The sequence below is a fragment of the Mya arenaria genome, chromosome 3 (assembly GCF_026914265.1).
Source record: "Mya arenaria isolate MELC-2E11 chromosome 3, ASM2691426v1".
Classification (NCBI taxonomy): Eukaryota; Metazoa; Mollusca; class Bivalvia; order Myida; family Myidae; genus Mya; species Mya arenaria.
Window position 1 is genome coordinate 65439843 of NC_069124.1, and position 27489 is coordinate 65467331.

At 35.4% G+C, this 27489-nt stretch overlaps 1 protein-coding gene across 1 annotated transcript in view; it reads right to left on the reverse strand.

Moving 5' to 3' along the window:
• Positions 1-8647: 8647 nt before the first annotated feature.
• The window catches only part of LOC128228870 (uncharacterized), a 36548-nt gene continuing 17706 nt past the window's right edge, over positions 8648-27489 (reverse strand). Inside the window, exon 3 of the mRNA XM_052940401.1 lies at positions 8648-11459. Within this exon, the coding sequence (XP_052796361.1) occupies positions 10123-11445 (1323 nt within the window). The 5' untranslated portion in view covers positions 11446-11459 and the 3' untranslated portion in view covers positions 8648-10122. The remainder of the gene's footprint in view (positions 11460-27489) is intronic.

The window sequence follows — 27489 nt, forward strand, 5'->3', positions numbered from 1 at the left end:
CAACTTATAAAGCATAATTTTATATTGTTGTCTTTTTGTCTGTCAGTAAATTGATGTATGTCACTTTATCCCATTTTTGTCTTTGAAGTTCTACAGCCATTAATAATGGGAACTTTACCAAAAGTGTGGAAACAAAGCTTTAAGAAAATAGTAGGAAACCCTTGTATAAAAATATAATGGATTTTCCAGTGATGTAATGGCCAGATACCAAGATTAGTTTCTCAAGGTTTAACGGTTTCATGAAATGTGGTCGTAAAGAACCTTATATTGCCAGTGAAGACCTAATTAAAGCTAGTCCTGGCTATACACGTATTGCATGTTTTCATGCACATGCATTCGATAAAAGGTCTGTTGTAGTCGAAAGGGAATGTCGTGTGAATTGGTTAAACATTATCTTGTATTCCAATATATGATGAAAATATCAGTGATCAAAGAGTTGCAGTGATTTTATATGTAAATAATGGTACCTTGTCATGATCTGTCCTGTTGTATTATGATACTACGTCGTTGCCTCACTGTCAGCGTCATTAAGCACAATTTTAACCTTGGCCAGAACAAAAACACGTTCAAGAGATTTATTAGAAACTCGTCAGATTATTTAGATAGATTGTGCGCACACGTGCGGCAATGAAGCAAGGGAAGACACAGGGACAAGTCCAGTAGCTTGGAATGAAACCAAGATTCTGTTTAAAGGCAAACGATCAAGGCCAAATACACATCACACTGGAGTCAAATTACACCACATGACAACTCGCATTACAGGACTATCAACACACCCTCCTTCCAAGGTATATAACTCTGGATTTGGTAATTGTTAAGGTTTGCCCCTTGTTGGATTAATATCAACACAAGCAGACAAGTGTTGGAGTACACGCCGCTGTTATTTAGTTTCAATTGTTATGTAGAACTGCTATAACAAACATATTTTGAGTGATTAAAACAGTTTATGGTAGGGCAGTTTTGTGTCCCAGTACTTCTGTGTCATGTAATACCGTCATGTTCTAAACACCGTATTGACTATTATGATATCAGTTAAATATAATTCAGTATTAAAAGCCCCGTACAAAGGTGGTGCCACTCATTATGATTGGTTTATTGATTGTGCCATGTTGGGAATAAAAACCCAACCTGATTTTAACACAATCCTGTATTGTTCAATAATATATATCTCATAATAGCTAACATTTTTTAAGTTTATATTGTATTTTCATTAAAAAGTAATTGAATACATTTCTACGCATACATATTAGCTTTTTTGAAGATTTCATTACTGTAACAAGTAATTACCAAAATGTTGAAAAATAAATGAAAAAAGTATTTCTTGTCTCTCGGGCATTGTCGTTTTTATTTAAAGATCCGAAATGGGGACGGGGTAATTCAAGTTTAAATCAAATTGTTATTTGACCGAAAATTCCTTTTAAATACTGTGGTTTTTAATCCCAGAAATGATACACAAAAGAGATGATCCTGCTTAGGCCAAAATGGTTTGGTTATGTTTCATCATCTTCAAAAACAGGGTAGGGTAGGGTAGGGTAGGGTCGGTAAGATTATTTTGTTAGTGTTTATGTTAGAACGTTTTTCTCACCATTGGGAAATGAAATATTCCGTATAAGAATCTAAAGAACATATTTAAACACACTTAAAACACCAAAGGACTATAAACACGGTAGAACAAAAAAGTATTTTTTTTAGGCCTTATCATAGTTTGAAATGATGCCAATTAGGGTCTTACTACTTTAAATGCAAAAAACAATCTGAAAGATGGTTTACATTTGTTTATAATGTTAACATTGCTACACTATATCAACCTTGCTATTGCAAACTTCAAGTGCGATCATTTGGTAAAAAGAATCCAGAACAGCGTTCTTTTTACGCTCAGTGGTTTAAGAATAACAAATCATTTCTATGAAAAAACAACAACAACTATTAGCCAAAAATCAGTCAGAATGTCGTTTTTGCTGCGTAAGTTTGACCGTCCTTCTATTTAGTAAGTAATTGACCGCCAAGTAGTTTATAACTGACGTTTTGCGAGAGCATAAAATGTCTAACTCCAAAGTAGAAAAAAGCTTTACCTCTACGGGGTTTCGCAATTGGACAGATTCGACCACGAAAACCCCCCACGAACAGTCTGAATGTCACAAAGAGGCGATCGGGAGACAAATCACGCTGCCAAAAAAAACCTCGAGAAGTCGTTGAGACCCTGTCATCGTACACTCAGGGGAGAAAATCAACAGAAAGCAGCTGCTGACCATACACGAATCTTTATTTAAAGTCGGGTAAATGATAACAAAAAAAGTTAAAAAAACATAACAATGAGTTATTTTCCGACATGTATACCAAACATACATAACATGACAATACATTACTAGCGTGATATGTATTTTTCATAACGGCGTGCTGTATTTTCACTGCTGGATAATTATTGAAAAGGAAATTGATAGGCATATAATAGACTGTTTTATATAGTTTATGATCGTCCACTTTGCTTGGCAATTAAGACAATCTGCATGACTCGATCAAAGTTTCGTTTTATCAGGCGAAAAATTCATGCGACAACGCCTTTAGATGTCGATATTTCTAATACATACATTCGGAGCTCCTCGGCCATTTTATCGAAAACAACCTCGGATGTATGCCGGTACATCTGTTGAAGTAGTTCGTAAAATTTGGAATTATATCATTAGTTAAATGTAGTGTTTTAGAGTTGAATTTATTGTCATTGAATTGTATTATAGCAAACATAATGAAGAATCCCAAGAGTTAAGTCACAAAGTTTAACTGCTAAATAAAATTACTACGCGATCTACTTGCAGCGGACTTAAACGTACCACTTGTTGAGTGTGTAAACCGTCCAAATACATCCGAGGTTGTTTTCGATAAAATTGCCGAGGAGTTCCGAATGTAATACATAATGATCAATCACATGATTGTGTTATATTATTTTGAAAAACGTAAACTCTAACCTACCATGCACGTGAACAACTTTTTTCCTTGATTATTTACAACGTTAAATTCATATTTCATAAGGGTAGGGGGCTGGCGTCAAAAGTACACAAGTTTTTGCTATTTGAACTTATTTCTGTATACCAAGAGCAAAGCCATATTTCAAGATTTTATTTGGAGATATAGAGGATATATAGAGACGACTAGGTTAGTGCCGTGGAAGGAGGAAGTTGGCCGAATTCATTTTTCTAAATACCCCTTTTATAAAAATAGTGTGTTCTACGCCGCTACCCGTGGGATGCCCCTCACGCAATTTTAGAGCTGATGACGTAGCTGTCAATTTTCTATTTCCGATTCGTGCATTAAGAGTTGTCGATATGATGTTTTTTTTTTATAGTTTATTATTCACTCGTTTTTTAGCGCAAAGATTTCATAAACATTATTCAATGAACTTTAAGTCATGCATTTATGTTTCTAATATTAACAGTTAATGCACAAAAGCATTTTTAAATTAAACAGGGCATGGATACATGACCAAATTACTACGCCGTCATTTATTGAATGAAAATTTAAACGTTCGAGCGTGATAGCAAACAATTGAGAATAGTCAATGGATAAAACATTTTTTGTTAATGTAAGTTATTGTTTCATGATACATGAGTATTCAGTCACCCATCACTGTCAGAGAACAATCTGATTCGCTTGAAGACAGGTCTTTTTCCAGGTAAAAAGTGAAAACGACGGTTGTTGACAAGTCTTGAGGTGTGGGTGGGGTGAAAATCATCAGTTAATCTGTTTATTGTTGTGTGAATGTTCCGGGAAGGTCGTATTGCAACGACAAACAGTTCAAAAATACATTTGAACGATGATATTATATCGTATATACGATTGAGCATATATTTTCGTCTGTAATTTGTTTTGTATAAAAGCAAATGTTCGAACATTCAGCTTCAAAGTTCAAGAAAACGTTTGAAAAACATGATAACCATTTCTCTTTTTTACGTCAAGTTGTTCATTTCCAAATGTATATCTATTCAAATTTCTGCTCTTTTTAAAATTTCAAATTAATATTTTTGGCAACATGTTCTGGTTCCAAACACAGGGGTTTCTCTCGATTTTTACCCTATATTCATTCTATTGTCAAGGGTTACAACTCAAAATGAGCAATTGCCAAAATAGTGAAATTAACAATGTATAGGAGTTAAAATAATGGGTTTTTATTTGCAAAGTAATTAACATTAAAAAAGAAAGACTTGAATGAAAAAATCCATACAGCATTGAGTTATCAATTAAAATGTAAATAGGAAGGCATTCGGACACTTTCGCAAAAATAAAAATAATGAAATTACCATAGAAAAACACCCGTTGAGTGCTGCAGTACGAATAAGTATCCAGTTCAATAAAGAATCAAGTTTTAACTCCTTTCACGTTATTCGTTGATTATGAATGGAATTCACCACTAAAATTGGCGAAAATCACGCATTAAGATTTGTATTGGTAATTTATCGTCCATTTTGTATTTTGAGCACAACGGAACTAGCCATTATTGAGCTATTATTTGCGCCCTTGCCACCGTTTTAAATGCGCATGCAATGTGAATATTTTATGTTTTTTTTAAATAATTTACATTGTGTGATATTTGTATTTTGGTTAGAAGAGGTACTTTCACCTAAATATTTTCGTGAACCCGTGTCAGGATAGCGCAAACATTGTTATGAACCTTGTCAAATATATATATATATATATATATATATATATATATATATATATATATATATATATATATATATATATATATATATATATAAATATAGGGTAAACAATAGAGAAGACACCTGTGGTTCAAAAGTGACCTGTTTTAAGTTTTCATCAAGGGAAGTAACTACAATGGATTTTCACTTCTTGGTTTGCAGTGAAAATATCAAAAGAATAAATTGTATTTGACTAATTGATGGTTTCGAAGTAAAAAAAAAGTGAACAGCTTTGGTCCACTTCCATCCAAGAACTTGAAGAAGACAAGTTCAAGTTAGTAATGCACCAGTCAATTGTAACCATGGCCCCTCAGGTCCGGGGAGTAGCGGGGATAGCCGGGGAAATGGGCCGTGTTTTTACCTTCCCGTAGGCCCCGCAGTGCCGGGTGAATGGGTGGTTTTGTCTTCAAGCCAAATATAGCCGGGAATGGGCCTTACCTAGGGTCCCTGGGTGCGGGGGCATTTGGCGGGGATTTAACCATCAGTTCGTCATCGCAGGGCGGGGATTTTACCCGGGCTTGGCTGGACCGAAAGTCAAAGTCCCCACTATTCCCCGGACCTGGGGGGGGGGGGCGTGGTTACAACTGACTGGTGCATAAGTGTCACTAAGAAAAACACACCCTTACACTATATAGGCGATCAACCATTGCCAAATGGGACGAAAGCGCAAAGCAATATTGTTATCTTAAAAGAGATTCTAACTGAAAGTCAATTGGCAATTGATCAAACGTGGAAACAATTTATATGCGGACGCACTTTGTATACACAAAGCTATTTACCAAACGACAGGGTTGGCTTACGCCGTCGTGAAATATACTAATTGTTAACCATATTTTTGAGCTACGTGTTTCAACGTTTAACATACTAACTGGCGTTGACGAAGGTCATTTATGCATTGTATGGTGTCATCACCGTCAACTTAAAGCTGCACTCTCACAGATATAATTTTTACAACTTTTTATTTTTTTGTCTTGGAAAGAGCAATTTTTTTGCGTAAATATATAAGATTGCTGACAAAAAATCAGATCGTAGATTTTCATATTTCCGTTCGAAAATTAATGTTTTATGGCTTAAACCGTTAAACGGTTTAGGAAAAATGCATAAAACATCATTTTTTGAACTTTAATATAAAAATCTGCGGTCTATTTTTTGGTCAGCAGTCTTATATGACTGGTTTCCATGGAATTTTACAAAAATTGGCTCGTTCCAAGACAAAAAAAAATAAATAAAAAAGTTGCCAAAACCTTCAATCTGTGAGAGTGCAGCTTTAACATGGAGGTATTTTCGCATATTACATCGCATTGACCTTATTTTCGTCATTTGTTCGTTTTACGTGTCAATTACGTTAGAAAAAGTACTTTTGCACTGAAGTACTATTTTGAGACAGTATTGCTTCGCCCTCTTTATTTACCACAATGTTATGGCAACGCTATTAGTACACGGGTACTTACTATACTCAAACTTTGAATCAACATTGGTCATAAACTTAAACTGTCCGTAGGCAGCCAATGTGTAATGACTATAAACTGGCACTTTGGTCCTTCAGTTGTCCAAATTGTCCAACTATAACTGACAACATTGCCGGGGGAGGGGGCATAATGTTTGATAAACATATCTTGTAAATGGTTTATGCTTAATATTTACGTGGGACTTGTAATACAATGTACTCATACTGTGGATTGAGTGTTTCGTGATACTTAAGCTTACACACACACACACACAAAACATTCTGAACTTCTCGGCCATTTTCAGTCGAAGCCAACCTCAGGTGTATGCCGGTATATCAGTAGAAGTAGGTCGTACATTTTTGAAAATAATATTAATTAATTGTAGTGTTTTAACATGTATGTTGTATATCTTAGTTCAAACGGATAGCCAATTAAGTTAATTATAGCATCAATAATTAAGATTCACAAGAGTAAAGTTTCACTGCTAAACTGTAAAATCTACGCGATCTGTATTGCAGCCTAGTTAAAATGGAAAGATTTCTGACATTGTAAACCGTCTATACACACCCGAGGTTGCCTCCGATGGAAAATGGCCGATGAGTTTTAAATGACAGAAATTAAATGCATGGCATGTATATTTTAGCGCAGCTGAGTACAAACAAGCGAGCTATTGTGAACGGCCGTTGTCCGTCTTATGTCCTCCAATGTCAACAATTTACATGTAAGCTGTTTTGCAGCTACATTTTCTAACCGATGTTCATGAAACCTGGTAGGAATAATATCAATACAAAGTTCTAGGCCAATGTCAAATGTAGAAGATGTCTGTGTCATATGTTAGAATAATTGTGAACTCCTTTCTTGGCACTAATAACACTGTGTAAACAATAAAAGATGAATGTGTTGTTTTAAGTCGTATTTGAATAAATAGTTAGTGACTAGGTCAAATACTAGAAATCAACAATTTCTAGCCAAACATCAAACACCTAGTAAAAATAGTTGTCTTCACAAATGTAGGTATAGTTCCATTACAGGTCATGCCGGAGAAAGTGTAGGTCACTAGGTCAAATATGGTTAACACTCTAAATGCCTCCCGTAACACTTAACACATAGCTTAGATTGCTACCTTTTAGAGTTTTGTGAAATTTAAATATAGGTCACGTCGGTTCAAAAGGTAAGTAACTTAACTAAGTACTAAAAACAATGTAACACTCTTAAAGACATAATTTGACATTATTCGTGTATTCTTGGTTAAACAGTTTCTATAGATATGAAGGATATGCCAAGTTTGACTATGAACCAACTTGGTCACATTTTCTAAAATATTGTAATCAAACTGGCTAAAATCGAAGTACAATATCAATAATGTTCGTGCTCGCCTTAAACCTTAAAATGTCGCATGTTTAGTAAGTTTCGTCGAACGTTGCCAAAATGTCCGTGTATTGATATATAGATCAAATAACTTTATTTATAGCGTCACATGTGTGGATGTGGGAAGGCGAGGGGTGAATTAAATTACACTGAATGAAACATGTTTTCCATATTTACATAAATAATAGATAAACGGAATGTTCTTTGAGTCATATATAACATTATAACGCAACAAACAAAACTCAAATGGGATAACAGACAAAAATATTTTAACATGAATATAGTACAGTTACATTTGCTTAATCCATATATTCATGTGCATACACTTGCATTCGTACTTAATCATTGCGAAACATATTCCGCATGTATAAAAGAGCAGTGTCGGATTGTGAAGGACATGCATTGTCAAACAGCATTGACATACCTTTTATCGAATATTCGAATGCTAGAATAATTTTCAAAATTTTTCATTTCATCATCATTTCTTAGCGTTTCATTATCATATGTATGACACCGCACTTGCAATAACAGATGTATGACACCGCACTTGCATTTACAGATTTATAACACCGCACTTGCATTTACAGATTTATAACACCGCACTTGCAATAACAGATGTATGACACCGCACTTGCAATAACAGATTTATAACACCGCACTTGCAATAACAGATGTATGACACCGCACTTGCATTAACAGATTTATAACACCGCACTTGCATTAACAGATGTATAACACCGCACTTGCATTTACAGATTTATAACACCGCACTTGCAATAACAGATGTATGACACCGCACTTGCAATAACAGATGTATGACACCGCACTTGCATTAACAGATTTATAACACCGCACTTGCATTAATAGATGTATAACACCGCACTTGCAATAACAGATTTATAACACCGCACTTGCATTTACAGATTTATAACACCGCACTTGCAATAACAGATGTATGACACCGCACTTGCAATATTCGATGTATACGTCGGACTTGTAATATCAGATGTATAAATCCGCACTTGCATGAACATGTATATATATATATATATATATATATATATATATATATATATATATATATATATATATATATATATATATATATATATATATATATATATATATCACCCCACTTGCATTATCAGATGTATAGCACTCCATTTGCATTAACAGATGCATATCACCGCACTTACATTTACAGATATACATATATCATCGCCCTTGCAACCTTGCAATAACAGATGTATGACACGCACTTGCATTAACAGATATAAAAGACCACACTTGTATTATCGGATGTATAACACCGCACCTGCGTTATCGGATGTATAACACCGCACGTACAACACCGCACCTGCGTTATCGGATGTATAACACCGCACGTATATCACCGCACTTGCAATAACATATGTATGACACGCACTTGCATTAACAGATATAAAATACCACACTTGTATTATCGGATGTATAACACCGCACCTGCGTTATCGGATGTATAACGCCGCACTTGCATTACCGGTATTTTGTTTCGACAAGTTTTGCCAAGCATATATACATTAAATTCACTAAATTGTATATCACTAATTTATTTCATTCCTTGTGTCAGTCGGGGTTATTAAGGCGGAGGCTTGGCGCAGGTGTGGCTGGATCAGGTAGGTAGGGAATGACACACTAACTTGAACAACCACATATGTGTGCAGCTGCCTTCGTTGACCTCGGCTACAAGTAATGCTTATGCAGTCATCACGCTTCTATCAAGTTAAATTATACATTTAAACCGCAGTATTCTATTTCACTATGTACTTGGTTACGCTTCCATATATATCATAACACATGATTTGCGTTTATTTCTGTACATACTTTCTCATGACTTGTTTGTATTGCTTTATATTTGTAACCCTCGAGTTAAAATAAAGATAAGATAATCAGCATTACAGTTTTACCGTTCTGGATTATAACGAGGTCCAATTTGAGCATCCCTCGTTATGCAGACATAAATATTTGGATATGCAAAATGACTGCGCCTTAGAAGAAATCGATGCATCAAGTGAAAATCACAATCAGAAAACAAAAACATAAAATTGCAATAGTTTAAAAAACAAACATTTGTACTTGAGTGGTTACACATAAAATCACAGTCGGAAGGACAATACCTTACAGTCAATGCATAAAACGTATTTTTCCAGAACGACAATTAACCGACATGTTCTGCCATTAAATAAACATCCATCAGTCATGTCTAGTTCATCGCCTACTAAAATGTTACCATTTGGGAAAACTATACATGTGCAATACAAACAAACAGGCTGCAGTAGGTGACACTGTCATAAAACAGTGTTGTTAATCTAAAACTGTGGAAATACAAAATATTGACTTATGATTATACGCCAGGGAACAAACTTGAATACCATTAACGTAAACACGTTCGTGCCATCCACATCAGACGCAATAACTGTTCCGTTCAGTAATGCAACCTTAATATAACATGATATAAACGTTCCGTGAAGTCCATAACTATCAAGCATTGGCCAAATTTCAAAACAAAACATTGGACGTCTTACAAGTATGAAATATAAATCCTTTCCTATAATAAAAGTCTGATTGTTATGCTATAATGAGGTTTCAGACTTATTTGGAAATGATAATGATTTGTTGTTGCAATTCTGTCGACCACTGTTATTATGTAAAAGTGGATGACCGTCACTTTTAAAACACTGGTCAGTCTCTTCAGTCTGTAGGCGCATATACTTAGCGTCACGAGCTGACAAGTTACACTTCGTGACGTCAGCATCATCGTCTGAGGACGAAGAAGAGACATCGTCACTGCTGCTTTTACACAAAGAGGTGAGGCGTCGTTTGGACCGTAAGTGGTAATGCTGCACTTTAACTATCGGGCAGATATCAATTGGAGCTCTGGACTCCGATACTTCCATTTCCGATACATGTTCATTAGGACGAGTCTCGATGTCAAGACCATCACGTTCTTGTGTTGCCAAGGGAACATAACCGCACGAATGTATCGATCTACAAGCAGGGTGTATGTTCAGTTTTGCATAGCCTAACTTTTTAATTCTCGCCTGTTGTTCAACAAGACTTGGCAAACTCTTGTTTATTTGATGTGATATGTTTTCTTCTCTCTCGCCGTACTCTGTCACGGAATGAAAGTGTCGTCGACTTTTGACATTGTGCGAAACGAGATCAGGCGGGATTTTAAGGATTATTCCATTAAGTTGCCGCTCCCTGATGTCCATCTCACGGACATTCTGTACCCAGGTTGCTGTTGCTTGCCGCACAGTTTCTTCGCATGCCGGTAAACAAGAGGGAATCATATTAACAACACAGTTCCCATTATTCTTTACACAAGGTCTTTTGTTTGAAAGCGGGCATGTATTCTGAGGCAATGGACGCGTAGGTATTTCCCTTCCCCCCTCTGTGTCTACCTCATTTATTAACGACCCTCTGCCGGCATCATTTCCGTCTCTTGACAGATTGGCTCTTTGTTCCCATATCATTTTTGCACTCTTGCTAATCCACTCAGACTCCGGTACTTTCTTTGCTTGATCAGACTGTCCCGAACTATCAAGTTCAGGAAAATCGTCGGGGAAATATTTCATCATGCAATTTTGAAACGTTTTTAATATCCGTTTTCTACACTTGGTTCTGTAAATGACGTAAATCACGAGCACCACGAGAATTCCTCCGAGAACGGTAGCGGTGTTTACTCCTACTTCCGGATTGTAGGAATTATAAAATCGCCTCCCGCTGGTAATTGTCTGGTTGTAAATTTGATTATCTGAGTGGGAATCAGAGCTGATTTGTGTGCTCAGTGTCTGGGAAGGTCCCTCCGTAAAGTGACGAGAATAGTTGTCGTTCAACTGACCGTCTGTCACATTTGTCCCGTGTGCTTCATTTGGCAAATCATCTCTGATCATTTCTTCTCATTTGGCTGAAATTAAAAATAATCATTTATTAGTGCAATACTGCACAGCAATACAAATTAAGTTACCGATAGAAGATGCAATTTTATTTTGGCATCAACACGTGCTTGCGTGTAATATTCTTCCATACCAACCCACTTTTGCTTCAAACTGAACATTTAACTTAACGAACAGTAAACATTTGTGTGTTTTTTTACTTTCCTCGAAATCTCTGATAAAAGAACGTTTGGAATGAATATGCATCATAACGATAGCATTTTTTCCAACTTAAACATTCTTCAGGCTCACAGCCCAAAAAGGGATGGTTTCAGAAGCCTCGGCTTTTATTCCTTATAAATATGTTCTTCCTGGAATTCAAATTTTGCGCCCCCCAAAAAGTTAAGTATCTTCTATCATAGAAATATATTGATACTCCGGTCATGATTGAGAAGATAGCAGGAAGAGCAGTTTTATTCGCAATATTTCAGTAAATATAAATATGTTGACAACAATTTGGTATTCATGTTATGAGGAATACTATAGAAAATCCATTACAGCAATTCAGACGTTGGAGTATCAAGTTATTGTGATCAGTATGATTAACGTTCTGATTTATTGTTACGACAAGTGAGGACATGCAACATACAATAAACATTTAACATGACTACTGCAGCAGATGAAAGCTATCTGTAAATAAGGAAAGGATGACAGTTGTTGTCTTAGGAAAGGCGGTAAAATACCGCGAAATTTGGAATTCCATGATGGTGGCTCAGAAATAGACGTCGTATAAAAATATTGCTATTCAGGTATTGTATCCACATATGGGGCTCTTTTATGGACTGTTATAAAAAAATCAGGTCAGGTAAATAAGTCTCTTTTTAAATTGAAAAAAAATATGTATAAAAAGATTATAAATATCTTCAAGTTTTGTAAACATACACCTGGAACATGTGTTAGATCTATTTGATAAATAAGTTAAGCCCATCTTATTTTATGGTTGTGAGGTTTGGTGACTTTCGCGAGCTATAAATATCGAAAGAATGCATTCAATATTTCGTAAGAATTTGTTAAAGGTTACAATAATGGTTTAAAACATTACACTGCAGTGAAAGAAAGTATATAAAGATTATGTATAAACTATAAAACGATGTTAAATGAAATTGAAAACAACCCAAGAAAAAATAACTGGGCAGTTAATGTTAAAGATATGTTTTTTATGAAATTATGGCTTTCATGAAGACTGTGAGGGCAATACAAACACTTTTATCAGTATTTTTCAGCGTCGAGTTAAGGATATATATATATCCCAAACCGGTAAAGTAGATTAAATAAATCTGTTTTATAGAGTTTTTGCAAAATTTGAATTACAGGCATATCTGAATAGTGTTAACATTAAGAAGTATAAAATAGCATTAACTGAATTACGACTAACATTACACCGGCTCTCTGTTGAGACCGGGAGATCGACAGAAAGTAAACTATTTTTAAAAAAAAATACAGCCATGCATAAAGAATGGTACCCCTTCTTTTTTCGTTTTCGCCATTTAGTGGGGTGGGAATAAAGCTGTTGTTAAGGTTAGTCATGTACGTATAACTAGTATACATCACATTCAGTGCATAGCGATGTTCTTATATTATGTTAACAGAATAGTTAAGGCACAATAAATCAATCATGTCATTAATAAAAAAATGGCATACTCGCAGCATATCACGAGTTTAAACGTGCATCTTTTTATCTTGCTACCCCATTACTAAACAAATTTATTATTGGAGATATTATATATGGAATGTATAATTTTAACTTCCTTTTTATACTAATTATCATGGGGAAAAAATTGAACTGTTGTGCGTCAGTTATTTAGTGCATGGATAAAATGCATAATTCATTTTTCATCATTGCTATGTACATCGAATTGTTGTTATTCCACTGATAAAACTCCATACTTTATCGAAATGCTTGAAATAAATTTGTATTTACGTAATCAAGAGATCCAAAATTATCTTCCCACCTTCAAAAATGAAAGGCTGTATACGAGACAAGCCTGATTTTACTCATTTTACAAATCTTTTCACAGACAATACAAATCGAATCCAAAAACACTTTTGAGCGGCCCCAAGCTGTAACCGGTAATTGCCTGTCATTACCTAAGAAAAGGTTATGTAAATTCATGATTTTTTAATACAGTAAGCCAGTTTTATAACAGTAACCGACTGACCTATATATTCTAGGATACACGAACGTTGCTTTCATATCGTTTCATCAAGTTTATTGCTAGTGTAACGTTAATTAAGTGATACTCGATATTGGCTGAGGACGAAGTTTTGACTATTTGTAATAGGTAAAGTAAGCCAGGTTCTTTAGGTCAACATATTTGCATTACCTACTCCCTTCATTACCTACTCCCTTCAGTTCCTCACCAAAAATCATTTATAGTTCTTCGGTTCTCTTTCGATTTCACAATTACGTTGCAATCTTGAACACATTTTAATAAATAGGTATTTCAATTCGCACTTTTTAAAACCGTATACGATACCCGATTTCGATTTGCGATATTGACTTCTTAAGGCCGCACCTACAGCCTAAAAAACATCACATTATCAAAAGCTCATCTATTAGGTAATATATATTTGGAAAACAACCTAGCCATATTTTAGATATCAAATCATGGAAAAGCACAGACAAACATTTTGCGAGAAAATAAGTTTCTTTTTTCTCATTTTCTTCCATTAAAGTAAAACTACTACATACTACACGAAACCCTGTTTCAAGGCATGGTTATACTTTTGGATGAATGAAATTAAAAAAAAAGTTATTTCCCCAGTAATTAGATAGTGTTCTGTTTGACATATTGTGAAAGTAAAATTAACAGTTCACTTCTTTCGTAAAAAACACACGAAAATCTTGAAAATTAACTAGCGAAACTTTTCCTCCGAAACTTCATTTTAATACTGTTTAATGAGCATCATGGCTTCAGCCGGAAAGTTAATGCACTGTGCAACAATATAATGAGGGTATATCATAGGCTCGTGAATCATGGTATATGGCTTGAACCTTTTCAATTTTGATAGATAAGTGCAAACCCATTAGCAATCCAAAATGCCAGTGCTTTCATTAGCATTGGAAAAAGTTCGCTCGAAATGATCCTGCACAAGGTCAATGCATTTTATTCTTCACAAATACAACGTCATGATAAATACTGTCATATACAAAGGGTTTGATTGTTTTTATAATACTGAGGAACTTATAAGAGCGGACACTTTTCCATCAGTCTACGTCCTCAAGATATAGAAATGGGCTCGTCTTGCAAAATCGTTACAGTTTGTTAAAATTAATCAAATAATTACTTCAATACTATCAGGGGATGTCTTTAGAAACGTTATAAAGCAAGATGGACATTCACTCCTTGTCTTTGTAGGTTTTAGGTTAGCACACAGGTCTGTACCCGTGGCCAAAGATGAACCGTGAGGGTCTCAAGACGGACCAAACATTGGTAAAACACATTTTGAAACATATTACTTGCTAGTAACCGGACGGTTCACTGTGTTGTACGTTAACGCAAGGGCTGATCTTTTTATGCGGGTTGAATGGCCAAAGTATTGCATTTGTTATTCGGTGTAAATATTGGGGGTAAATTCAATTGACAAACCCGTGTAAATAATATGTCTGTGAGTCCAACCAACATTTTCAAGTAATTCATGAAATTGACGTTTTGATCCTGAGATGACACACATAATTCACGAAATTGTCCTTATGATCCTAAAATGACACATATTATTGACAAAATTGACCTTTTGGTCCTGAAATCACACACATAATTCACGAAATTGATCTATAAATCCTGACATGACACATATTTTTCACGGAATTGACCTTATGATCCTGAAATCACACACATAATTCACGAAATTGACCTTTTAATCCTGACATGACACACATAATTCACAAAAATGACCTAGTGGTCCTGAAATCACACACGTAGTTCACGAAATTGACCTTATGGTCCTGAAATCACACACATACATCACGAATTTGACCTATGATCCTGCCATGACACACATAATTCACGAACTTGACCTTATGATCCTGACATCACACACATACATCACGAAATTGACCTTTTGATCCAAATATTATACATATAATTCACGAAATTGACCTGATGATCCAAATATTACCCATATAATTCACGAATTTTGACAATATAAGCCAGACATCACACAAAGTTCACAAATAATGACCTTATGATCAAGACACAAACACTCTTGAATTGGTCTGGAAAAGTTGTTTCTTTTTGTCATAGAAATGACTTTATTCGGCCAAGAGTACTTGAAATGTACAAAGTATCAATGTTTGAGTAAAGTATAAAAGGTGGAAAAAAGTGATTTGAATACCAGATCTGAAATAAAAACTCCACTTGCACTTAAGAAATTTCTAGATTCTACACATTCAAATACGCTCTGGTGGACAAAGACAAAGTTGGACGTCTACACTTAGTGCATGTACGACATTTGTATATTGAATCCCAAGAGAAAGACAAAGTGCCGCCATAATTACATACAAAACCCCGTACTAAACATCTATCAATTATTCACCACTACTAATTTTCTTATAATTAACCATTGATATTGTGTGTGTAAGTTGATTTATACTCGCTATCGGACAAGGCCCATTCGACGAGTGCTCCGATAAGATTGTTAGTCGTATAAGGTTTTTGGAAGATAGTGCACAGACAGAATGTACCCCTGGTCAGTAATCGTGCACCAGTGTATAGCACTGTCACACGGAACCCCATTGAACTTCCCTCCTGGAAGACGATTCGATTTTTGGGTGGGCGGCGGGGAATCGAAGCTGCGATTCCTGGGTTCACAGTCAAGGGTACTGAATAACCAAGTATTGCTACTCAGGGTTTAGCACATATATATACTTGCAGACATGCTACAACCAGTCGTGCACACCATCAATTTCTTCTGAGGAAGTAACACAGCATTACTCTATAATTCGTATGTGCATTATACATTCAATGTAAAATATATTAACATAAATATATTTTAAATAGTTATTAAATTTAATGCATTGTTTTTCATCTGACTTAATTTGCGTTTTTAGTAAATAAACCATTTATAAACCGGAAGTTGACGTACCAATTTCCTGTTCCAAAGAACCACTGTATTCCAAATATGAATGTAAATTCCACCATTTTAGAACTAAGTTCCAAATGTGGGACCCGGCCTTTCCTCAACCTGCACACTTAGTCGGGTTTAATCGCATTTCCGAACAGTTAATAAGATATTCTTCGATTTTCCAATACTTTGCTACCTGACTTACACAAAGGCGAATAATCTCTGCAGGTAATAAACTGTTGCCTAGAAACGGTAGGTATTCATAAATGATAGCTAAACTCTTATAAGGAAGAAATGGTAATTTGCCATGAAAGTGTATCGATTGCAAACATCTTTCCTTTCGTAAATTAACGCATCCACATGTGCGAGACGACCAAGACGTTTTGAAGCCCACCATATAGTTGGTCTCATATGACAGACAGACAGACAGTTTATTGTACAGTGTACATCGTCATCAACACATAATTATGTTTATACTGATCAATGTCGACGTGTATGCATAAAAACAAACAATGTAATACAAACGAGTATACATATATGCGCTTCCCTTCATTATTTCTCTTTTGGGCATCGCCAAGAACACGCGTTTATTTGAAGTTAATGTAATTATGTTGTAAACCTCCGAATTGCTGATTGAGCTACCACTTCACTAAGAAAACGCGGTTATATGAAGGTAATGATATTTTGTAGTTAGCCGTCTGATTGTTGTTTACAATTATACGATATTATGCTTATTGTTACAAACTAAACTGGTAGATGGTCAGCTTAGCCTCTTTTAAACAGCATGTGCAAAAACGTTCATTCAAGCTGTTGTCGAAAAAAATTCAATACTCTATTAATGAATGTTCCGTATAAAACGAAACATTTAATGACAAAAGAATCGAATAAAGGACGGAAAAGCATGCGTCCAAAAGAAAACCGTCCCCAGATCAATCGAGTTATTTAGATTAAACTATTGACCTCATAGAAAGAAAGAAAAGAATGATTTATCTGTGATTTTATAGACTGTTACTCACAGAACGACTTTCTAGTAAATGGTTTTTATTCATGACCGTATTGATTTATAATTGTTATAATCTGCGCATGGTTATTTTTATTCATTTGTTTTTCATCTTTAAACAAATTTCCTGGTATTAAATTGCTTACCATTTGTTTCACGGGCTGACAGAACAGTTTCCTATAAAGGACCGATACAATAGTGGCCGAATAGTTATTTTTTTTTCAATATAAATAGGCAACAAATTGTGAGATCTACGAAGCAGTTACCGAGAATAACAGACATACGGACATTAATGTTCATTGTCGTTAACACGACCAATCATACTGTTTATGCATATATGCAGCATTCCATTATAGTTAACCTGTAAAAGAAACCTTAACTCTTAAGGTAGGGACAGGGGTCTTGCACGAGACTCGTCGTATGTCACGTTCCGAACAAACGTGCCAATTAATATATAATCACATTGCGCATGCCAAAGTAACAGCCCGGACACGACCAACAACATTGTATATGCAATTAGTATATGCAATAGTGCATATATGCAGCTTTCCATCCATGAATATAAACCTGCGTGTGGCCTTGGACTTTGATGTATTGTCGTAGGTGTTGCACGTGACATATTGCATTTATATACCGAACACAATTGCCAATTTCTTTTAAAATATTTGTGTGCATAACAAAGCCACAGCCCTGATACGACGAACTATACTGTATGTGCATACACGCAGCATTCTATTATGATAAACCTCTAAGTTTGACTTGACCTTTAAGATAGGAAGGATGGGTCGTCTCTAAGTACTTTATGCATGTTCCAAATAGTTTAATACCCCCTCCCTGTATATCAAAGGCAAAACCCGGACACAGAAAACCTGATGGATGGACGAATGAGTGGACGGACGGACGGACGGCGGAAGATGCGATTTTATATGCCCAGCAAAAACAAAAAGAAGAAACAGGGTCATAGTTTTCAAGTGATAAATACGGTCTTAACATAGAACAATATATTTGGGAGACTAATAAGTATTATAATAAACATAATCTAAACTACGTCAATTATGACCTGCAGCAGAAATAATTTTAATTGTGCTGAATACCAAGGTCAAAAACCCAGAGTAGACAGTTTCAACCTCTATCCCTTTGCCATAAGTCACTATTCACACCTGCGTCTGGATGGTTAGAAAAATGGGAAAGGATGGTAACACGACGTGGTGTTTTTAATAATTGATTTGTGACCAGAGATTTAGAACTAGTCTGTAACTAAAACATAAAAAAATCTGATATTTTAACAACGAAGTTTTAATACTGTGATTATAATGCTGAAATGCAATTTAACTAAATTAGAATATTAGAAGTCAAGCGTTTTGCAATTTGATAAAAAACGTCCATGCCAAATTCAAGAAAGAACATAGTGGTGACATAAATGGAAACCTTAACCTGACACCATACCTTTCAAAGAAAATATAGAATTTATATTTCAACGTTTCTCTCTTATACCGTTGCGATATAACAATCAAAGAACAATTATCTCCATCGAGCTAGTTTGCTTCTCGTGAGTTATAAATATCAGTCATTTTACTTGCGGAGAAATATTGCAATTATCACAAGAATCATTCAGCGACTGCGTTATCGATGACAATTGACGTCAACGTGCCATTCTATTTATTTCCAGCGAGAAATTACTTTTAACAGCCAGGGAAGTTCCAACACGGAAACCGCAAAAGGTCCTTTACACGGATTGGTGAAACTCAGGCATGACTAAGTGTATTTAATGGATGAAAAATAAAAACATTTATTACCACAAATTGAAGTAAATATATATCTCAAGCATTTGTATTTAGCGAATCATTCATAAATGAACATAGTTCAAATCATATAAGCTTGTTCATATTAGCCTCCCATTGTAATATTATATTGTCATAGTACATTTATATATTTTTTAAACATGACACGAATATTCGTGCGATTAAAAGTCTGGCGTTCCGTTCTCTACGCGTATATAATAAAGCAAACATGTAAGTATGTACGTGTGTACGTATTTAAGTTTACCGTTTGTTATAGTGACATATGTTGTATAATACAACATATTCAACGAAAACTAGTATGTGACGATCAAATACCCGCCCGCATGGGCCTATCAGTCACCTATAATTTTAGATTGAAGAATTGAACGTATGACACATGCGATCACTTGAAAATGATATCAGCAATATCTCACATGTTATCAGCAACGTCCAAAGAGCGTTAAAGCCAGGCTTTATATCATCTTTCCAAGCCAAACAAAGGAACCTTTTTCAATTTTGTAAGCTAATGGGTTAGAATTCAAGATATTTCATAACTGACATTCATAAAATTCAACAAAATAACATTCATGAAATCGATACCAAAGGTGATTCGCTATGAAGAGGTTATGAAAAAGTTTGGATTTATAAGACACGAGGGATAAGAAACAATCCGTAAATGCTAAATTGATCGATCAAACTGTTTAAAGTAAGTAAAAATATAAGTTTTTAACAGGATTGTATTTATAACATAACATATTATAACAGAACATGTATTAACAATAATGTTATAACAACGTCATAGCAATACAAAAAATATACAATCATGGAATACAGTGGTACAAGTACGCAATGTTTTGTAAGAAGGAGAATGGAGCATAATCAAAATCTGTAACAATGACAAAATAAACAAACTCCGACAACTTGATAAGTTCCTAATTAATCATAAGTGGGTTAATGTTTCCCGCCTACAGTAGTAGCTAATTCACTATTATCGAATCTCCTCTGTGTTGGGGGCATACTAAGGCTAAATGATTTTCATTTTCAAAACCCCCAATGTTAAAAGTATTGCATTTCTTTCTTGTCGATAGTTATTTGTACATCCACCCTTTTTATTTGAAGAACATCAGATGAGGTACTAAGTTTACATGAAGCAATCTTTGATTTATTTTCAGTTAAAAAACTCCGTGTTTGTGAGCATGAGTAAATGTGGTGTACATTAATTATTTGTACACACCATGCTTGTGTGTAATGTCGACTATTATCTGTTTTATTGACATAATATCTAGTGACAACATATCTTGGTTAATATTACACTGGAAACTACAGAGACAAGACCATTAATTAGGCATTCCTAGCTGAATCAATTAGGATTTTACATTGTTAGCACATTTTTAAGCGTATTATTGCTATTAGTTTCATAACGTTATCAAAGGCGAATTAGTACATAGTAATTATCCTTGGGATGAGTCTGGTAACTAAATCGTCACGCTGCTGTCTGTAAGCACATATCACATTACCCGTAAGCACAGCTTGTAAAGCTGTTTCTGTTAACACAAACAACTGCTTTTATGTTGTCAGATTGTGCCCCTAATTACCAAAGTCAACACGATTGTTCATTGTTAAATATACCCATGCAAGTTTACTTACAACAATGTCTGATGTTAACTTGATGTTCAAATAAATAATATTGTTTGCTTAGATTCGTAAGAACCCCGTTAGTCATGCATTTGCTTCGTTCTCTCTGTGTTGATATTTTCGACCAGATATATGTATCATTTATTTCATCGTGTTTACCCAAGGAGGAAACGTCAAACAGTTTCATATTCTGTTTATCTTATGAAGGAACGAATTATTGCCGTGTTGTTCAGTTATGAAGAATTGTTAGATTAAATAAATTCCCAAATGTAATAGTGGGTTCGCAGGACAAAACAAGTCTTCCAAAAATCAAAATATATGTGGTTTTAAAGTTCAATCCTTAGCAAGCATAAAACATTGTTTCATACGAATATATATTTTTGTATCCAGAAAGCGAATTTAAGTTAGTTTTGCAATGGCATTCTCCTTAAAAGATATATCATCAAGAAGCCAGAATACATAGTCCACTGTATAGACTGGAACATTTTGGCACAAACAGAACATTCATACTGTCGAAAACGTTTCCGTTAAAAAAAAGAAAATTCTGATAGAAAATTCCTTTATTCTTAAAATGTGTTTATCTTATCACACACCAAAACATTTTGGAGCGGATTTATTGTTTATTATTGCAATACAGTGTGTCTAAAACAGAATGAAAAATACGTTATGAGCGTTTACATTTGTAGCTAGTAGAAGTGGTCGCTCCCTTTCAATATTTTGTTACCCACGTATATCAAAATAAAACTGGAATAGAACATAAACATGATTAGCACAGGCTGCACAGCACCCTTCATATTCTTATGCCATTTTCACAGTATTTTGAGGAGCTATGATGCACTTGGGCAAACTTAACTTCTTCCGCTGGTATTATTTTTACATTCGAAATTGTGTACCCTATTCTCTATCTAATCATCTAAAGTGATTTTAGTCTGGCACTTGAGGTTTTCGAGACATGGTCATTTGTAGTGTCCGTGATATTTCTCGCTTCTATCGTTAGAAATTCAAATTGATCTGGGTTTTTTTATATTGTTCAATTAATCATTTCATGAATTTAAAACCATAAACTCTGGAAAAATAACCTTCAGTGTTTTTGCATTTCTCAATAAATATTTGTTAAGAGAAAGGCTTTCTGGCATTGTAATATCCAAAATCGAACTGATATACTATTGAATAATGCACTTTTTTTGTTATCCACTCCATCCAGACCTCCAATATCAAGTTCAAGTGGTGGTGGTGTGTAAGCCTATCTATACTCGCACTCGGGCCTTGCCCATTCGGCGAGTGCTCCGTTAAGATTGTAAGTCATTTTAGGTTTTTTGGAGCAAAGTGCACAGACAGAATGTAACCCTGGTTAGAGCTACCCTGGTTCTTTAACGTACATCAGTGTATAGCACTGTCATACGGGACCCCTATTCAACCTCCCTCCCGGAACACGATTGGTAATGATTAGTGATGCGGTGGGGAATCGAACCTGCGACCTCGGGATTGATAGTCAAGTGTGTAACCACAAGACCACGGATATGCAGAGGCTTAGTACACACTCTTAATTATACTTGCAATCATTACAATAAAATCAAGCAATACACCAGGCACTAAGTTTCAATAAACAGACTTGCTTTGGTTAAAATTTTTTTTTTTTTGAGTTGTTCAAAGTGTAGAAGAGTAGCAATTAGTTTTTATTGCATTTCTGGGATATTCAATATTGGTCACTTTCAAAATTGGTCACTTACAAAAGAGTTGTAGGCCCAGGCCTACAAGGCCTATATGAAGCTACGCCACTGGGCCTACAAGGCCTATATGAAGCTACGCCACTGGGCCTACAAGGCCTATATGAAGCTACGCCACTGTATTTTCAGAGGATAGTTGAAGGGCACTGTGACAACCAAATGATGCCCTGGTACACACATGACTTGATTATTTGTCCCGTTGAACTGCATAATACTACTATTAAATACATGTATAGTTTATCAACAGTTCTTGTATCTTAGTATTTATAGTCGCGCAACATGTTCTGAGATATTTGCCCCACTCTTAAGTTGTGCATTATACCTCATTAATGAAAAGAACGGAAAAACGAAACTGTTTTCTTGTAGTTAATGACACAACAACACATGTATGCCTTTTTGTTTTTACTTTAAAGGTTCTTAATGTTCGCACATATTTGTGGGCCAATGACAATCGAGGATTTACCACATATACTGCAGCTCCGTATCATGTAGGCCAGATCTGATGGTGAATACAAACACTTATTTTCGTAGAGAGTATTTTGTCGATCTACATGATTTCGTAAAGTCGTCTTTTTCATAGATCGCTCTTCCCTCTGCGCATGCGCGAAGTATGTATAATTGACAGTAAAGGGTGCTGTTTTTCGGAGGCAGTTGAAGCTAACTTCATGAACCCGAATTTGAAAATAGATGTGTATTCAGCTATAAAATTGTTTTGGCCTCTATTCATTGCACAATTAAAGTAGTAATGTGACAATATTCAAAAACAAATCTCATTTACGTTTCTTTCTTTAAAATGCTCTTAACAGTATACAACCTATCAACAAATTCAGTACCAAAGAGAGCAATCTTGTATTGATCATTATGAATAAAACACTTAACAAGGTCAACCCGGTAAAGTTCTGTACGCTGCAAACATACCTAGGTAAAGTTCTGTACGCTGCAATCATACCTAGGTAAAGTTCTGTACGCTGCAAGCAAACCTAGGTAAAGTTCTGTTCGCTGCATACATACCTAGGTGAAGTTCTGTTCGCTGCATACATACCTAGGTGAAGTTCTGTTCGCTGCATACATACCTAGGTGAAGTTCTGTTCGCTGCAAACATACCTAGGTGAAGCTCTGTTCGCTGCAAACATACCTAGGTGAAGCTCTGTACGCTGCAAACATACCTAGGTGAAGCTCTGTACGCTGCAAACATACCTAGGTGAAGTTCTGTACGCTGCAAACATACCTAGGTGAAGTTTTGTACGCTGCAAACATACCTAGGTAAAGTTCTGTACGCTGCAAACATACCTAGGTGAAGTTCTGTACGCTGCATACATACCTAGGTGAAGTTCTGTACGCTGCAAACATACCTAGGTGAAGTTCTGTACGCTGCATACATACCTAGGTGAAGTTCTGTACGCTGCAATCATACCTAGGTGAAGTTCTGTACGCTGCATACATACCTAGGTGAAGTTCTGTACGCTGCATACATACCTAGGTGAAGTTCTGTACGCTGCAAACATACCTAGGTAAAGTTCTGTACGCTGCAATCATACCTAGGTGAAGTTCTGTACGCTGCAAGCAAACCTAGGTGAAGGTCTGTTCGCTGCATACATACCTAGGTGAAGTTCTGTTCGCTGCATACATACCTAGGTGAAGTTCTGTTCGCTGCATACATACCTAGGTGAAGTTCTGTTCGCTGCATACATACCTAGGTGAAGTTCTGTTCGCTGCAAACATACCTAGGTGAAGCTCTGTTCGCTGCAAACATACCTAGGTGAAGCTCTGTACGCTGCAAACATACCTAGGTGAAGTTATGTACGCTGCAAACATACCTAGGTGAAGTTCTGTACGCTGCAAACATACCTAGGTGAAGTTATGTACGCTGCAAACATACCTAGGTGAAGTTCTGTACGCTGCAAACATACCTAGGTGAAGTTCTGTACGCTGCATACATACCTAGGTGATGTTCTGTACGCTGCAAACATACCTAGGTGAAGTTCTGTACGCTGCAAACATACCTAGGTGAAGTTCTGTACGCTGCAATCATACCTAGGTAAAGTTCTGTACGCTGCATACATACCTAGGTGAAGTTCTGTACGCTGCATACATACCTAGGTGAAGTTCTGTACGCTGCAAACATACCTAGGTGAAGTTCTGTACGCTGCAAACATACCTATCAGGTAAATATAATAATCTAAATATCACAACAATTTGTTGATTTTGAAATGAAAAGTTTTTATAAACGTTCAAGTTTCCGTGCTTTTCCATTTTTGTACAAGCATCAGTCATTGTTTTTTTTTTGCTTTTATAACGTATTCACAAAGTGGCCGGACACTCATTTAATGAAACCAACAACTTGGTGGTTTAACCTTTGCGCAAAAATATCACGTGACTACACAAAGGGCGAAGCTAGTGAGTCTCTGATATATATTTAGACCACGTTAAGCGTCAGAACATACCAATTATTTACAAATAATTTGTCACTGAAACCATGCCATTTAGTACATAATACTTTGTTAGCTTTAAAGTTGTTACCTTTTATTGTTTATTCATTCCTTTGTGTGTGAGTAACGTACGAGAACTAGACACCAGAAGACAGACACTCAAATGACATATGCACACATGTTGCAATATTCAACACAAGTAGGTATAAGTGACGCATTATACTCAAAGAAATCACCGACACAGCTCTTTTCCCCAGACAGCTGCTTAACTTCACACCAGACGAGTGGACGTGTAGTGTTATGCCATCGTTATAACATTCTCTGAGGGGTTTTAACTTAAATAATTGCTCCATTTGTTTAAATAATGATGTTGGCCATTATTTCTTGTTGCTTGAAGTCCATCAAATCAAATACATTCTGAATAAGAGATTCTTTGGCGGGAAGCACAGCAAAGCATGAAAGCTCAATAATACATCCTTTTGGTATTTCTTTTCCAAGTGGTTTTGCAAAATTGTACTGTTCCTGAACAGCTATGGTGTAAATGATTGATGAAATGAATGCTTATTGGTGCAGGAATTTGGTACAGAGCAGATGATGCAGTTTAATAAATAAATTCCAAAATTTTTAAATTGTACGAACACATTTACAACTATGTTTCTTTTTATAGATAACACCGCGTACAGTTTCACCTTCTATGGAGCTTTATGTTATCAGCAGCAGAATCAGGGAATGCTATATTGCTACTAAATCGGATGTAAAGAGGATGATTACATTTTGGAGATCAGTTGCTCGTTTGCAATTCATCAATGTGAGCTATATTGATGGGAAATATCCTTCAACGAAAGCAAATAAAGTAGCGAGAATTGAAGTCATCCACCGACACGTTTTTCTATTAGTGTAAAAATATAAAACCAACTAAGGTTATTGCCTTGGACCACTCCAATTGCAAACACAGACGTGAATTATGGGAGGGTTATTTCGTTTTCCAGCAATATGATAAACCCGTTGGCTTTATTTTCAAAAACATATACAGTGAGCTTAGCAAAGAATGCACATAACACGGACACAATGAACATTCTACACCAAACAACTTAAAACTTAAAACTGTAATATACGGTAATAAAAAAGCTTTTACGTTTACAAAAATCAGTAATAAATGGATAATTATATCATAAATCTTTTTTTTTATATTAAGAAATGGATATCGTTGCTATACACAAAATCAAAAACTATTCCCATCTCAAAATGTTGGCCTTTCCATTGCCTTTTTAAAAAAAATATCACTCAATTAACTGCGGATAAAAATTGCAAATATCGCAAGAACCATTCAGCAACTGCTATATCGATGACAATTGACGTCATTCTTTCATTTACATAGAGACAACCTGGGATATGACAACACGGAAATCGCAAATGGTCTCTTTCACGGATTGGTACAGTTCTGGGTGTATCAGATCAGACAAGTCCACACGGAAAAACTTAATTAGGTCTGCATGAGATAATACAAACAAAACATAGAGAGAACTTGAATTAGAACATTACAATCCTATTTTGCTTCTGGTTCGATATGTTGAAGAATATTTTACAAATGTAATGACTTTTTTCGTTCGACATGTCTTGTTAGAAATATTAAACTGTCCGTGCCCGGTACAAAACTGTTGGGTAAATTTCCGGCTAGGATTTAACAACAAAAGTATTCTCTTTTTTTCTGGGGTAATCTGAGTTGTTCAAATTTGAGGTAGTTGTTTCACCATTAGCGATATACTTTTCATTAATGTGGTACAAAATCCCCTCAGACAAAATCCCCTATCGTTACATCCATGATTTTGACAAAGGACGAAGTCCCCCCCCCCTTGCTATGATGTTGTTTGCCAATAGAAATGTTGTAAAATGCTACAACATGAAATGTTGTACACCCTGTTGTAAACGATATATATGGTATTATTGATATAGAGGATACTTGTTTGTTTTATTTTGAGATTGTGATGTATTTCACCTGGTGGCAACTCAGTTCAGAAATGACGTCGTTTAATTTTGTCCTAGCCCTGTGCGCGCTGATGATTGATTTGAATAACAGAATAGGCTAACATTATAGAACACGGATAAATATCAAATAGATAAATCACTGTTTGAAACAGTTAATTATGATTTTTATATCGCTGATAAATCTCTATAAACCAGTGGAAAGTATATGCTAAAGCAATGTTATACATTGATGCACTGTATTCAGTGGTTTGCTATGTTAGCATTCTGAAGTAGAAGTCATGTTCTTCTTTCACGTATTACCTTTACCAATATCATATTTGATAGTGGATATACTTCTTTAGATTAAATATAATGGAAATTTAATAAAATATTTATCATAT